This window comes from Anas platyrhynchos, chromosome 15 (genome assembly GCF_047663525.1).
Source record: "Anas platyrhynchos isolate ZD024472 breed Pekin duck chromosome 15, IASCAAS_PekinDuck_T2T, whole genome shotgun sequence".
NCBI classification, from domain to species: Eukaryota; Metazoa; Chordata; class Aves; order Anseriformes; family Anatidae; genus Anas; species Anas platyrhynchos.
In genome coordinates, this window is record NC_092601.1 from 12,398,821 (window position 1) to 12,415,425 (window position 16,605).

General features: G+C 34.0%; 1 protein-coding gene across 5 annotated transcripts in view; it reads left to right on the forward strand.

The window, feature by feature from the left end:
- Window positions 1–15,462, forward strand: part of LOC101799791 (transmembrane protein 180) — a 19,683-nt gene extending 4,221 nt beyond the window's left edge. For 3 of the 5 annotated variants that reach the window (XM_038187078.2, XM_072024129.1, XM_005018540.6), the window contains exons 2-7: window positions 8–187; window positions 937–1,671; window positions 3,966–4,120; window positions 5,610–5,693; window positions 6,677–6,820; window positions 13,446–14,556. In XM_038187078.2, the coding sequence (XP_038043006.1) occupies window positions 8–187; window positions 937–1,671; window positions 3,966–4,120; window positions 5,610–5,693; window positions 6,677–6,820; window positions 13,446–13,575 (1,428 nt within the window). In that variant the 3' untranslated portion in view covers window positions 13,576–14,556. Of the gene's footprint in view, window positions 1–7; window positions 188–936; window positions 1,672–3,965; window positions 4,121–5,609; window positions 5,694–6,676; window positions 6,821–13,445; window positions 14,557–14,746 lie in introns of those variants that run through there. The other 2 variants (XM_027469549.3, XM_072024130.1) reach the window with 2 other exon arrangements.
- Window positions 15,463–16,605: the final 1,143 nt, after the last annotated feature.

Genomic DNA, 16,605 nt, shown 5'->3' on the forward strand with positions numbered 1-16,605 from the left:
ACTTGAGGAAGAAGAGATTCGTACAATTTGGAAGATGAAGTTTGTTTTGGGAATTCAACCTAATGCACTGGCATACTCCATGACTACATTAGGTGCAGGAATGATGAACAGTATCTTTAATTTCTACTACGTTAAGCTTTTCCTAAACCAATACAAAATTTCAGAAGTAGCGTTTCATCAAGCACAGGTATTGTACAATGGAATATTTTGATTACCATTGTGTATTATGTGTCTGTGTTATAACAAAGTGTTTTTTTGTTTGTTTGTTTTTTTAATGTATTTCTTTTGAATGCATTGCAAATCATTATAAGGTACATTAACTTTAAATTTAGTTAATTTATATACAAGTGAAAATACACATAAAACCCAGTAGTTACAGTCTTTAGACTAAAAGACTCCAAACTTCAATTGCTGGAAAGATTTTTACCTTTGATAGTTTCACTTAATGTTTTAAACTAATCTTGCACCTTAGCTCCATAGATATCCTTGACTTTAGTGCTTTCCTTTGAGGTATTCAGGTACTTAAATACTGCCCTTATTCTGCAAGTCATTATCCAGGTGTCCAACTCTTGTTGTAAATAGATTCCTGAATGTAATGGGCCAGCTCATGCTGTGAATTATTTGCTGTGAGAGTTTGCAAGATACGTCCCGGGTATAAAAGTGTTTGATGGAGTGAAGTCTAAGAGATGCAGGTTCACTTGTTGTTTATACCTGCCTACTTACTCCTTTTGGTTTCTTTCAAAAATTAATGTAAACTCTAAATACCTTTAAGAATTTGGTCCCAAGTTTGGTTTTGACCTTTCATCTTTTTTGATTCCTTTAATAGAAATTCATGATAAATAAATACTGTGTGTATTACTTCAGGGTTTGTATAACCTGTGCAGGAAAATCACACCAATGATAAATTCTGTTGTGTTTCTTGCTTGTTTGCCCCAGGTTGTGTTCATGATATGGAATGCCATTAATGATCCTCTTTTCGGATATATCCAAGATAACTCCAAACTCGCATGCTGCTCAAGACGCCAGTTCTCAATTTTATATGGAGCTCCTTTATACGCATTAGCCTTTTTGCTTCCTTGGTTTCCTTGGAAACATTATGAAGAAGGTGACTGGCTAAGTGGTCTTCACCTTATTGTTGCATTATGTGCTTTTGACGGTTTGCTTACTTTTGTGCTTCTTGCGCAGTGTGCGCTCTTTGCAGAAATTTCAACAAGACATGAAAGTAGGCTTCAGCTTATTAAATACAACCAAGTAGCAACGTTAATCGGATCTACGAGCATTCTCTTTTGTGGTCTAATATCAGATAATATGGAAAATTTTGCCAATTTTCAGGCTTTTGCTGTTTTGGTTGCAGCATTAGCAACAGCTTGTATGTGTTACACAGGCAAGTATAGTACTAGTCAGTATGAACAGCGAGAAGTGCTTACAGAGAATGCTAATCTAGAAAATGGTGATAGAGTTCTCTCCTGGTCCTCTGTAATTTCATTGACCAAACAGATTATGACAGAGAAAAACTTTTTATTTTTTGTAACTATGAACTTCTTCCAAGTCTTTCACCTAGCATTCTGCAACAATTTTATGATGATCTTTGCGGATAATCTCATTCCTAAGGATGTCCTTTCTTCCTCAATAAGAAGTATCATGTATGGAGCTGGCTTTATTTGTCCTCAGGTAGGCAGTATCACTTTCATATTTCAAAATATGAAAATATGATGTTTTAGTAGTTCTTATTAGATTAAGGTATCTATTTACAGTGTTCGTTGAAAAAATGGTGTCTCCAGCATAAATGACTGGACATACCAAGAAACAAATCTAGCTCAACAATGCCCTGAAAGAAGAAAGTACCAGTAGGTATGGAAGACTTACCAGAGAAAGGACAAGCAGGCAGACTGGTAGAAAACCATTTTACAAGAATGTGAAATGTGAATATGCAAGGAATTAATGTTTTGTGGCCTACATGATTTGTAATGCCCAAGTATAAAGGAATGAAAAGCATGCTCAAGATAAAAAGTTCCTAAAAGCAAAATCTATATAATTCTTAATTATTTTGTCTCTGTTTTTGATTTGTAATATATGATGAAAGAGTAATCTCTTCTTCAGGAAGTTTCTGAGATAAACTGCACAAAACACTGGAAAAATTAATTAGGTATTAAAAGCATTGTTGAAACATATGAAAGCAAACAAAACTCTATATGGCTGGTTTTGGAGAATAATTTGTTCCCATGTATTTTATTGTTTACTGTCTTGGTCAGCTACATTTACTTCGTATGGAGAAAGATTTCAAGACCCCAGACAGAGATGGTGGGAGGAACAGCAGACTGTAAAAGAAATGAGAACCCAAACCAGTAATGTGTGAGAGCAAGAAAGACAGCAAAAATATGTCCCACTGGATGTAAACATACTCGTTTTTCAGTAGGTAGAATCTAAAAGAGGGTAACATGGAAGTGCACCTGGAATTCACAGTTCAAAGTCAGTTAGATTTTTTGGCTTTTGCATATATAACACAGAAGTGACTTTTTTTTCTCCCCCAGATCCTAAACATATCTTTTCTATTCCATAACACTTAAATATAAATCATTTCAACTTTTATCCTTACCACAAGTTTTATAGTTTCTTCTTCTGTAACCCAGATAGGCTATGAACTTCAGAAATAAATCAGAAACTACAGAAGTTAGGAAAGCTTAAATATGCTAATCAATCAATATATAGCAGTCACCACTGGTGATACAATCAGCATGACACTGTGAAACGAACAATCTTTCAGAAAATGCATTTCTCTCTGGTCCCCAGAGACTCTTTGTCTAGGAGGTCGCTGAACCATAGAGAGTTTTCTGTGACCTTATTTTTCTCAGGTTTTGTCCCTTTCAGCTCAAGATATAATAAGAGAATTCTCTGGTGGCAATGGCCTGAACTTCACTTACTGGAAAAGCACCCAGCCCTTGTAAAATAAAGCCCCTTCTTATGAACCGTGCTTTGATGGCCTGTGCTCAAACAGACTGCAGCTTCAGTCTCAGGTTCCTTTTAGTAGTGTCTGCAAAGAATAAAATCTGCCTACAAGGGAAACCTTGTTGCTGAAACAAAGGCAAATTTAAATGTAAAGCATCATTATGTAAGCATTTTTTCTTAAAATATGCTGTCTTAAAATATGCAGATAATAAGGAATTTTCTAAATCATAAGTGCTTCCTGAGACAGGGTTATTTCTCAATTATAGGGAGACAAGGTCATGTTCTTTACAATAGCATCCATTAAATAACATCTTACAATTTCTAGTATAAGCCCATTTATGAAAAAAATGAAAATAGCCTGGAACGAGGAGTATGTTTAGTTTCTTACAATCAGATTTTGTTGCTATACCAACTTTCTAGATTTGTTTTACCTCTTTGATCATTGTTCTAAGTAGAAGACTTGAGCTTGGAAATTGTATTTGCCATAGTAATTTTTGTCTCGTTGTAGCATCCTGGTGTTATGCGTTGTGTTAAAGTATCCAAATGTGAGAACAAATGTATAAGGAGATTTCCTTCTTGTTCTTCATCTGAATATTACACTGTCCAGGAAGGAGAACTGATCAGCAATTAAAATTCAAGAGGCAAGATGCTTGGTTTACAGTTAACATGCTGCAAAGTTAATTGTTTAAGAAGTATCAGACAAAGATCATGACCATTAAATAACAGTGAGGCAACGTGGGGAAAAGTATTTTCCTCAGAATGTAACAGTTCTTATCCGGCTAGTTTTGAGTGAAAGGAAACCATTCTTACCCTGTAGAGGTAGCATAGAATGATCAGGTAAATATTTTCTTTGTTGAATTCTTATATTTTAATTTGGTTTGTACGTTTTATAAAGGCTTTTTCTTCTTTAATGGGTAGTAATGATTTATTTGTGTCTGTTCTGTGCTTTATAGCTCTCCTACTGCTGAAATACTATACTATGTCTTTTCCTCATGTATGTGTATATGTTGTCTTTTCAGTGCCTTGTTCTTCTCAGTCACGCTTCATTGAAGAAGTTTGGTTATTACAGAATCATCTTGTTTTCCTTTTACTTTGAAGGAGTAGCTGCTGCTGTCATGTTTTTTCTAGGACCAGAACATTATTATCTTTTGGCATTTTATCTCACAACAAACATGTAAGCAAGTATGTTTCCTTTTTCATAGACACAACTTAAATAATTCTAACAGAGTGGACAGTTGTTTCTAATAGCCTGAAGATTTTGCCACTGCTTTCTTTCTGTTCTGTTTCAATCATCAGAAAACTCAAAACTCTGCTTACAACTTCTTTCAGCTTTCATTTTAGTATGCTTCAGCTTTCAATTTCTGCTTTAAAAAAAAAAAAAAAAAGGTTGATCAGTGACTGTGGTTTGCAGCCAAATGCTTCCTGCCTTGTGTCTATTTTAACGAGACAAATTCACATTCAAGGTAAGCAGAACCTCTTGTCGACTACAAAGATTTCAGAAGAGGAACTCTTCAGTGAGTGTTTGCTAGGGAAGCCTCAGACCATGTTTTGTACTGCATGAACACTTGTGTACTACACTGCAAAATAAGTATCAATAAGTCAGGTATCCATTAGGTAACCAATACTAAGTTGCATTTTCAGTAGCAATGGGGAAGTATGATGCCAGGAAGTAATTCTTTAATTGAGGAAGCACATTAGAATGTTTGCAAAAACTTATTTAGAAATAAAGACCTGTTTGTATCAGAACATTATTGCAGCAGTTCATTTTTCTCTCTTCATTTTTTATTTCATTGCTTTATTTCTACATGTTCCTACCTTCCTTTTCTACCTTTTTCTTTTTTTCTTTCTTTTTTTTCCCCCTATTTTCATTCTCATTTTCAGTATTTCAGTCATGAGCTACTGTAACAATGAATTGTGTGACCAATAAATTGCATTTCATTACCTGCACACTTTAAATGATGAAGATATATTTGGATTTCCACAGGAAAATCTTAAAAGGTACCTAAAGACTTTAAAGTGGTAATTGTTCAAAGCCTCTCATAAGTAAAAGATAACCACAGCTAAAATTTAACAAAATGTTGAAGTCCTGATACTTTAATTTATGGTTTCAGTTAGCAGTTTAAGAGTCAGATTTGTGTGTGTACATATTTAAATGCATATATGCATGCAAAATGTGAATACGTACATAGGAATGCATATAAAATCTTTTTATTTTTCTAATTCTTCCACTTCGAAATTCATCATGCATATGGGCTTTCCAGTCCTTTCCATGTCTATCTCAGATTTCAAGAGGACATTTTGAGTTTTTTGTTCCTATAAGGTGTTTTCTTTTTCTTCATGTCACTTTAAATGACATTTACTGATAATATCAAGCAAGTATTTGTGACTCTTTCCACCAGTGTCCGGGGGGAAAAAAAAAAAAAAGGAAAAAAAAAAGTTAGGTCTGCATATCAACTTCTAATTCTCAATTAAGAACAGACCTACCAATGCTTTCAGAACTTCTGTTTAAACATACGTCACCATGTTTTAATGAACATCTCTGTTTTGTGTTTATCCAGAAATGTCAGTGTAGTTGGGTGCACATGCTAGAATTAGGCATCAGTTACCATTTTTATTTTGAAAATGTGTTTTAAAAAGATCTTAATTATTTTGTCTTCCTTTAGGGTAATTGTACAAGCTTCATTTAGTTTGTTCAATTTGCCCTTGGCAGATATTGTTGATGCAGATTTAATAAAGCACAAGCGGAGGTATGTCATTCCTAACTGTTTTTCTTGAAATACGCTCTAATTTCTCATGTTACTCTTTAGTAAGATTATGTCAAGGGAAGGCAGTAAGTGATTGTGGGTGCTCGACACAGAAGTACTTTTTGTAAGAACAACGTAGCACAAGTAAAGATAAGAACTTTAATGAAGTTTCCTGCCATTACTTCAGTAGAGCACTTTGAACAGCTTATTAGGTAATTCCTAGTTTTAATTGCACTATTGTATAAGCCAAGTTCTCCAGGTGGCTTTTTTTTTTTAGTGTTTGTTAATGTCAGCTTAAATTGATTTTGTAACCCTATACATCTATTGTCACCTTCCTAACATGGAAAAGGAGTTTAGAAAGTTTTACCTATACTACTTAAAGTGCAAACTTCAAAGTCTGAGTGGTTGCTGTTATCTCTCTGAAATAAAAATTGATAAAACCAGCTGTGAGCTAGCATATGACAACTCATGGGTCTTTTGCACTTTGATAAAAATCCAAGCAACTTCCTGTTGGTTACATCAATGTTTGTATTAGTACAGATTCAATTTTGGTCAAAGGGTATTACAGGACTTTACCCTCAAAGGTGAGAACTATTGCTTTCACGGAGAAAAATCCTTTTATGGCTTCATGTGTGTAACCTTACATTGTAATTAATTTTCCATGCATTGTTCAGTCTAGCTTAGCTTCAATAATTACTCAGTGTGCAAAAGTTGAATTGTGTGCAAGTCATTTCAGAACTGGGGCCAAGCTGTATATAGCCCAGAGGTGTTTTTTTTTTTTGTCTTTAATTTTTATTTTTCCAAATAAAATGAGATTTCATTATGATAGCTGATCTGTTTGCAATCAATATGTATAAAATATAAAGCTAGCTATTGTGAGTTAACATTTGCATATTAACAGGATTTAGAGAATCATTATTGTAATTGATTCTACATACTAATAATGTGGTGTTGTATGTTTGTTTTTATTTTCTGAAATATTTTAGATCACCACTTTCCTCTATGGTTTTTGGTACCAATGCTTTATTTACCAAGCCTGCCCAATCTTTGGCTCCAATGCTTGTGGTTACCATACTAAATCAATTTGGATATGAGAACTTGAATAATGAAGTTGCTCAGCCTGATCCAAGGTGAGTTCAAAAAGGATGCTTTAAATCACAGAATTTAGAGTGAAATAATCCTGTCATTCAGACAGTAAATGGAAAACTAATCTACCATCAGTTTGCATCAACTGTTCTTCAAAAATATAAGCATTTTAAACATATTTTTCATTTGCTTTCTTTTTATGTATAGAAATAAAATGTTTTCTAGATTTTTTTAAAAGGAATAAATCCTTTATTAAACAATACATTTAAGCACACCTACCTAATTTTGGGGGGAAAAAGGATACATTTCAGTATTTGACCATCTCCCTTTTCTTTGTGGAAAAATAAGAAAAACAGTTTGAGGTCACCTACTACTTCTTATTAAGATAGATGTAGTCCTGGCTTCCGTGTTTTGTTTGTCTTACAAGCCTATTTCCTTGAATATGTAATCATAATAGGTTTGCTTTTAGGATATATTTTTTATTTGAGAGAAAGCAGTATAATCACTGGAGGGAGGGGAATTTACCTCAAATAGGAGTATCATTTTGGCTTCTACACGACTTACCATTCTAACGCTAATGATTTCATTGCATTCCCTAGAGACCTTAATATGCAGCATAAAGCTGTGGTTGCTAGTTACCATATTGGAAATGCATGGGCTTTAAAAGTAAATAAATAAATTAACAGGGAGTCAGTACACTAAAAAGGTCAAAGTGTTTATTTATGTCCAACAAAAGGAAATAACATATGGTATTATTGAAGTCAGCTCTAAAAAGCAAAAATTAGTCTGATTAGGGTTTGTTTGAAAGAACAACATGGATATCCTAAATACTACATAGCTCCTCTACTCAATTCTGATTAGAAAGCTTAAAAAATGCGTAGAAGATAATTATTCTATACCAACTTTTGTGGAGATAGCTCTTGAAGGAGAAAAGACTGGTTACGTGTTACCTAAGGCTAAGAGAATATTTTATATTTGAGGAAATTTCTAAAAAAAAAAAAAATATGAGGAAAAGGACAACATAAAAGTGCAACAGGTAGTCTTCAGAAAAGTATCTTGACATAAGCAAAGAAGGCTTATGTCTGAGGCTGTGCTTGAGAACAGTTGATTTGATTTTAATGCATTCTGTGGATAGTCAGCCAGTGAGATGATGTGATAAGGACGTGAACCTCATTATAATGTCAAATAAGATGAGTGATTTTTGCAGAAGAGTGGTAGGTTGAACTGGATGTTGAATTATGAGAAAGCTTGAATATATTCATCTTGATGATTCAGAGAAATTCAGATTTCAAGCAAGAAAAGTTCAGATCTGTTCCCTTCTAACCAGAGAAACGATCCCTTTGTGAATGGATTTTAAATCACAGTAGTTCTATTTTTTTTTTTCCCAATAAGTAGATTCTGGACTATAGCAACAATAAATTTATTGAATATAGAGTTGAAATACTTTGATTACTCAATCTCTAAAACCTGTATTTGGAATTGAGTCATGTTGAAACTGATTTATGTTGATTTATTTTACTAGTGCAAGGAACAGCTTAAAGGTACAAAGTTGAGATCAGTTAATCAAAAATGCTCCCAAAATATTCTGCATATATACCTTGCCCACCCCCTCAAGAAGAATGTCTTAAATACAAAAGAGTCTGCACGCATTCTGTATATGTGTGTGTTCATGTGTACATTAGACTTGAACTCCAAATTTGACCATCTGAGTCTGATCTTAGTCATTTGACATTTCTTCCAGCTAGCTGAGAAATCCTGCAGCATCTCTGGAGAAGAATTAATAAAAATCTGATATTAAAAAAAAATAATAATTCCTGGATTGGTCAGTAAGTGCTTTCTTTGTGAGCGGAGTACAGTGTGCATGTCCACAAAGACAAGACTCCTGAAGATTGTTTTTCAGGAGTCACTTTGCCCATGGCGATGTACTCTGACCATTGACTGAGTTAAATCACCTATATATATTCAAACTCAATCAGCTGATCTGTGATTTCAGCCGTACATAGGCAGGCAGCTAATACACACTTGTCTCAGGACGGAGTTGTTTTTTGGGGACAAACAGAAGCTGAATCAGGAGATCACTTCAAACATGCTCAAATTGTTAACAATATTATAATAAATAAATAACATGCGAATTACATGTAACAAAATGTTATGACCCATGCCAATACAGTCTCAGCTATGTCCTTCCTTCTCCAATGCTTGCAATATCTAGTAGGTGCTCTAAAAAGCCTTAACTTTATTAGATATTAGTGGTAGTGAATTGTGAAGATAACACAGAGAATCCTTATTTTGCATTACTAAAATGTTTGGGCCCTGAATAAATGTGTCTTAAGAGTTTCCAGCAACGTTATTCACTAAGAAAAGAAAGAAGATGCAAAAACCATAAACTAGTCAGCAAAATTTGCTGAATTTTAAATTATTCTTTTTTTTTTTTTTAACTGAAAATTAAAGCCTAACAAAAAAGTACCAGTACTTAGTTACAGTGAAAATGTTAGTGTGTTACTGTTACAGGTGGGCAGTTCCTTCTTATGTACAGATACTGTCTGTTGCTTTAGTTTTGTTCTGCATATTCTCTGACAAAGTGGAAGAATCTCAGTAAGGTGTATGTGATTTGTTGTGGGTTTTGTTTGGTTAGTTTGATTTGTGTTTGTTGTTTTTTGTTTCTTTTTGTCTTTTGTATGTTTTGAATGCTAAAGTTCTATGGAATGAACATAGAAAACTAATTTCCAGGTGCCTTCCTTTTCTTCCCTTTCAGGCTCTAAAGTTTGAACATTGGGTTTTGTACTCAGCAACTTTTCAAGCTTTTGCTGGAGTAGGCAGCCTAGTGAGGTGGTGGATGCCCCATGCCTGTTACTGTTCAAGAGGCATTTGAATAATGCCCCTAATTATATGCTTCAACTTCTGGTTAGTCCTGAAGTGGTCAGGCAGTTGGACTTGATGATCTTTGTACATCCCTTCCAACTGAACTATTCTGTTCTGTTCTATAAAACTTCCCAGCAATGAGTGTACACTTGACAAATTATGGGAATAACCTTTTTCTGTTTCTTCACTCTTATTTTTGTTTAATAATGTCATTTCATTTTCTCATTTATTAATACATTGCTTATGCAAGACCACATGGAATGCTGGAGCTCAAACTTTCTGGATGACTTCAACTAAAAAAAGGTTCTTACCTTATGGCAGAAGGGTGTGTCTCTTTCTCCCATGCTTCATTTGTTTTATATATTTTGAAATCATTTTGTTAGCATACTACCTTCAGAAGTGTCCTTCACAAATATTCCGTCTTTGGTGCTCATCTTGCACTGTATCAGAAAGAAAATGTCAATCAAAAGCTATCTGCTGAGCAAATCATGTCTTCTGACTATGTGTCTCTCGAAAAAGTCTGTAAAATGGCACTACCTCACCTATACCTCATCAGCATTCCAGTAGTGACATTTTGATTTTTCAGCTACGTGATACTATCTATGGCTCTTTGACATTCTCCATGATCAGGGTATTTCATTATTGTTTCAGTAGAGTTAATAAAACTCTATTAGAATACCAGCCAACTGTAAATTGGCAATTTTTAAGCTTGTCTGTTTTTTGTTGCCATCATGATATTGAACAGTCTGCACACACACATTCTCTGCCTGCGTAAGAATAACATTCCTGACCAGCTTATTAGGGCATCTGGCATGCTCTGAGTCAAATTCTTATCCCTGGAGATCTTTTGAGACAATAGTTTGTCATCATCTTGGTGGTTTCAGTTACAGTTGTATTCCACAGGGCACCCAAGATGGTAAGACAGTGAAACAGTTTTATATGGAGAGTGAAGGCCTAGAAGAAAAGAAGTTTTAGTCTCCCTTCTCGTTTCATCTGGAGCACCTCCAGGCTGATGGTTGAGATTAATCAAAAATGATAAAATGCTTATCACTGGACAGTGATCCCTGTACTGTCATAAACCAGGCATACAGAAGATTGTTCTATTCTTCTTCTGTAATGAAACCCTTGAACTGACCTTTAGCATCACGAAATTCTTACTTACCACTACCCGTATTTACTTCTGCCCCAATGGTATTATCTTCTTAGCCATCAGTATGTCTTCTTTCTTAGGAAAAATCCACTTCTATCTCATTTTTCCCTCTGGTTTTGTAACTCTGAAGTGTGACCTTTCTGCTATGAACTGTGTATTTCTCTTCCAGAAGCGTTCTTGCCATTCAGTATATCACACATGTAGTTGGCTGATATATGATACACAATTCTCTGCGTGTTACACGTGATTCCATATACGCTACACATTAATATACTTATTATACTGCATTGTTAGGAAATGGGGTAGCTACACATCAGTATTTTGTAGTGGAAGATACCTTAGGAAGTATTTTTAATGTGATAGCTTAAGATTTTAACAATAGTTTTCAGAATAGAGTGGTCCTGTTTTATTTTTATTTTTTTATTTTTTTGTTCTCTCTTTTGATCCATCATGATAGTAAAATGTTACCTGTCCCATATGGCTTGATATTTTGAATTACTATCGTTTATTTTATATTTCGCTCTGGAAAAGATACCTAGTTTAAAAACTCCCTCTTCTGGAGAGTTGCTGCAACTGCAGTTAACTTTTCTTAAAAGTGTGCTTTTCAAATTCATTCTTCAGAAGTAAGTTACTTGACAGTAACTCTTCATTATGTAATGGAGGCACTGTGATCTGTTGATGCATTTGTACTGAACTGCTGGACTACATCACGTTCTATGCAGACAGATATTAGGGAGGTCTAGGGGAAGATGGTATGATTTATTCCTTCATGTGCAAGAAATGACTGTAGACTCGGAAGTTTTTGATAACTGGTTCAGCTAATGATTATGATGAAATCTGAGCACTGCTCTTGATTTATTCTGGTCCCTTAATGAAATATTTTCCCATTCATTGTTCTCCATACCATAGGTACTTTTTGTAAGTTGAGGTTTTACAACGTAACAATAGGCATTTTTATTTTCTTAAACCAATATTGCTTCACTCAAACCAAATCAGGATTGCATCAGTGAAAGTCAGTAATTTGACAGATGTTCTTTCACATTTGTCCTTTTTATATAAATGTGGAAGAATTTTAGTACTGAGAACTGCAATCCTCTTTTAGTGTGCAGAACAGCCAAAGTATAAACCCCAATGTGCTGTTAATTGCATCTTAGTCCTGTCTGCAACTGCAGATAGGTGAGAAAGGTAAGTAGTTTGTCTACGGCCTCTCTGCTGACGCTGCTCCTACAGTTAACTATTGGCAGTTGTGATGGTGGTGTGCATGATGTGGACCCTTGTTTGCTTTAGGTGGACTGAAAATGCAAGTGAATACAGGCCAGTAAATAACATGTAAATAGTTTATTGTTGCTACCAATAAACACTGGCTATGGACCAGTGACTTGCTAGTGAACAGCTTCCATTTATTAAATGCAATTGCCTGAGTGATTAACTCACTTGAAAGCCTGTGTTTTTTTGTTTTCTTATGTAGCATTAACTTATATGGGATTTGAGATAAATTGGGTTTGGGATGGGGGGTGTACATGCATGCACTCAGTTATATTCGAGATTGTGAGCATTTTTCTGTTAAATACAGTGAAACATGAATTGATTCTTTTGTGATATACAGAAACTCTTAGATTCCGTTCAAAAGCTTACTCAAGTTTATGAGAGTTTTTTCACAGATTTCAGGGTTTTTTTGGATCATGTCTGTAGCTGTTCTGTGAGTCTCCCATCTCACCCCGAATGCTAATTAAAAATAGATAATAAATTGTCTCTTGGAGAGAAAATTAATTTAGGGACTGTTTCTTAGCTTGAGTTGACTTTACTGATATTTAAGTAATTAGAATCCAATAATTAACAGAATGCCAGTAGATAATGATTCTAGCTACTAGACGAATACCAAAATGTATAATTTGAGATGTCAGAAACCATGCTGTTCAAAGAAGGAGGCTTTTAACTCTCATGTTCTTCTTTCTGATTCGTAGTTGTTGATGCTTTTATTCCTTAAGAAGATTTAGATCAGGAAATACTATTCATCCACAAGAATAAATAAGCATCTGAGTGTTAATTTCACAAGTATTATTTTAGTAGTTTATATAATCTTTTAATCCCTTCTTTTAAAACAATAAGATTAATTTAATCTTTGTATATGAAGCAGCCTATTTATTACACAATATAGTGAGTTTTGTGCATTAATCATGACTCCCACCCAGCCCTCAGCAACTATAGTAGTATATTATGTGGATAGCTAGTAGTTCAGATTTTAACTTAAATAAAATAATTTCATGTTAAAATGTTTGCTTCCAGTACTGCTTTTCTTTATCTTCCAGATCGTTCAGTCTCACTAAACCTTTTCAGATGCTCTGTTTTATAATTGAATTATATTGCTTTAAATTAATTTCTATATTAAATAATACAGATATGTAGTAAAGTAGTTATCTCATTTCCTCCTGGCTATTATGAGAGGAGTAAACAACGTAAAATCTGAATGTAGAATCAGAAAATATAACTGAATACATCTCAGTGATACCTAAGATAATAATTCCTTTATTTAGAATTTACTGTACCCACTAATTTGTCTGTGTATGTAAAGGGAATGCTTAAAAATAATTTGCTATGAAATGACCATGAAATTATCTTATTCATCTTGAAATCTGTGTTTTCATCTTTTCCACCAGTTTGTTTTTAGGTCTTCACGATGCCATGTTCTATTTGATCTGTCTGGTTCCGCTTTGCATTGCAGTCGTGCAGATCCTGACGTGGACTCGCTTTTCAATCCAGAATAGTCATTTAACAGCTGTACGTTAAATATGTAACAGGTGGTCATTAAAACTTCTGCTGAACTGGACTTGGTATGTTTTAAATGTGAAAAAGCAAAATTGCTTTAAATAGACTGTTAGACCAAATAATGTTTGAGCCATTTCAATACACTATGTTCTTCAGTGTAGTAGAACATAACACAGATCACATTCAGCCTTAATGTTGATTCCCTGTACAGAGGATTTTTTGAGTTCAGCTATTTGAATGTGATGTGTTTTATCCATAATTACCTACTAAAGTAATTTCTGGTATATACTGGTCACTGTTTATCTCCTTTGAAGACTGGATAGGGCAGATCAGGTAAAGGAATCCCTGGAATTCAACGATAGTGTATGGTCTTAAGTTTACTGAAAGATGGTGGATTAATTCTGCCATATCTGATAAAATATCACATCTCTGGGGATAGTCCAGAAAAGCCCAGATAGACATCCCTCAGGGATGGCAGGGAGATGAAGAGAAAAATGTAGATGGTGTCTACCAGACCATTAACAAGACAAATCTGCCAGCTGCTACAGGAAGCACCAAGAATAATTAACTACTCTGTAAAAGTCTATGCAGGACTAAATAAGAAGATTAAAATGGTGTTCAATGAAGTGTTGCAGGTTATGGGAAAAGCTCCATACTTCCTCTTTCCAAGTATCTCTAGTTGGTGGTAGGTAGATGCTGCTTTCTGGCTTTTTGAATGGGAAAATTGTTTTGAGGTACTGTATTGTTAGTAGTTGATACAAAATGTCATTTCATTCTCCTAAGAAAGACATCAGCATATGGTTGTAGTAGTGTTGAACTAGTTGGACAAATGTAAACACACATATTAAATCAAACTGCTTGGTAATTTTAGATTGGCAAATTAATTCGCTGTGCTCACAGTTGAAATTTCTGATTAATCCTTACAAAAATCTTTTCAGCTTTTAAATGGATCCTGTGATTTTTATAAAATAAAGTTTTTGATACGATTTCAGAAAGATTGAATCCTCTCTTTATTTCACACATGTTGTAATGATAAGATACATTAGCATGTTTTTAGTACTCCTGTTTAATAGATACTCTTTTTCTTCCAATATACCTGGTATTAGAAAATCTGTGTGGGCAACAATGTTTTTCAAATTGTGTAATCTGTTTTCCTTGGTCAAACATAATTTTAGAATCACCTTTCTTACAGAGCACCAGTGACTTGAGAGTACAAGAAGATGAATTGCATGTATCAAGATTTTAAGGTGCTAAATCAGCTCATTTATCGTGATAGGAATCTTGGAAACAAAAGGAGTGTAAGAATTTACTGTGCTTCTTGTTGGGCAATAGCCTCGTTTAATGAGAAGGTTTGAGATCTGAAATACTATTCTTGAAAAAATAATATTTTATGCCTCAGTTTTTACATTCCCAGAGTAGTGAACAGAACAAAACTGTTTCCTTGCTTTTACAAAGTGTTTTCAAAGCAATGAGTGAAAAAGTGTAATAGCATATTTTAAATATTTAGAAATCCAAGTGAACCCTTTGATATGAATGTGAAGGTTTATGTTAAATGTAAGAAGGTGGAAATGTTATGAAGTTTTGTTACCTGTTTTTATCTGTACTGTCAGAAATACCATTATTTATTTGCTTAGTACATGCTAATAGCATTATGCTCATATAAAATTGTCAGTTGTATTTACATATCCAAACAGAATACTTGCAAAAATACCAGAACAGATATGGACTGTGTGTTTAAATTCTGATTTTTAAAAGATGTGCTGTGTTCTATGTATGAATTTTCTGTCTAAAAGGCTGAAGGAGAAAAATCTGAAGGAATTGAGGTTAATGTGATACTTAACTCAGTATATGAAACTGTTTTCTCCCTGATGGTTCCTTTTTAAATGGGAATAAATAACGTACAATAGTTTTATTTTTATTTACATATTTTCTAATTTTCATATGCTCATCCAATCCCCATATAATACACATTTGCTGATAGGTGAATATGTTGTTGCATAAATAGTGTTTCTTAGATGACTGTGTTTATTTCTTCTAATACAGCATTATTAGTTACAGTGAGTAGTTAACAACTGGGAAATCATGGTGCTACCTGACAGGAAAACTAATAAGATGTCAAACTAATTAAGAAAATTAATAAGTGTCAAAATCATACTAAGAATTCTTTGAAATGGCCAGATTTTTTTTTTTCTTTCTTTGTTTTATTTTTTCATTTTTTTCCTGGAAGTTTTTTTTTGATAAAGCTAGTATATTAATTACTGAAATAAAAAGGATTAAGGGATGATACGACTGAAGGCACACCTTGAATAGCTGCTAAACTTCTGTATATTTAGAATTAAGATAGGAGAAGCAAATAGTCAAAGATTTCAAAGTGAGATTACCTTAAAATATGAGGTATTAATTGTGTTGAGTAACCCAGTTGAGAAAACAAGCCCTAGAACCACAATACAAATAATTGAATAGGAAAATGTTAATCATTCTTCAAATTACTAGAATTTTGTATTCTCTCATTTGCCCTATTTCTCTTGATATAAGGGCAGGAAAAAGAAAGCATCTTTCATCATACCAGCAGTCAATCTAAAAGAGAACTGGAAAACTGGTTTAAATTCAGGTGGTAGTCTAACCACAAAAAGTAGTGACAGGAGGTTGACAGTATTTTATGATCGACATTGCTTGTTCTCCCTTTCTCTGACATTCATTAAACTTTGTTATCCTTTGCTAAACCTACATGATTGGTTTTGGCTGTGACTCAAGTAAAGAATGATCAAATTCAAAAGTTCAGTGTCTTGTAACAGCTGGTTTGCCTGCTTTCTCTCCTTATTAGCTCATAGTATGTGAGCTTGAAATCCCACTGCTGGAAAAATGCCACAATTTACTCTTGATAATTTCAGAATGTCTAAAATAGCCTCATAACTGATAAGGAAGATTTAAGTGTGTATAATATAAAATAGGAAATGTTTTGATAACTTCAGGGAATGAGAATCCCATTACTACATAGAATTTCTGTATAAATTCTGAGAATTTGGACCTTAGTACACTTAATGATTTTTA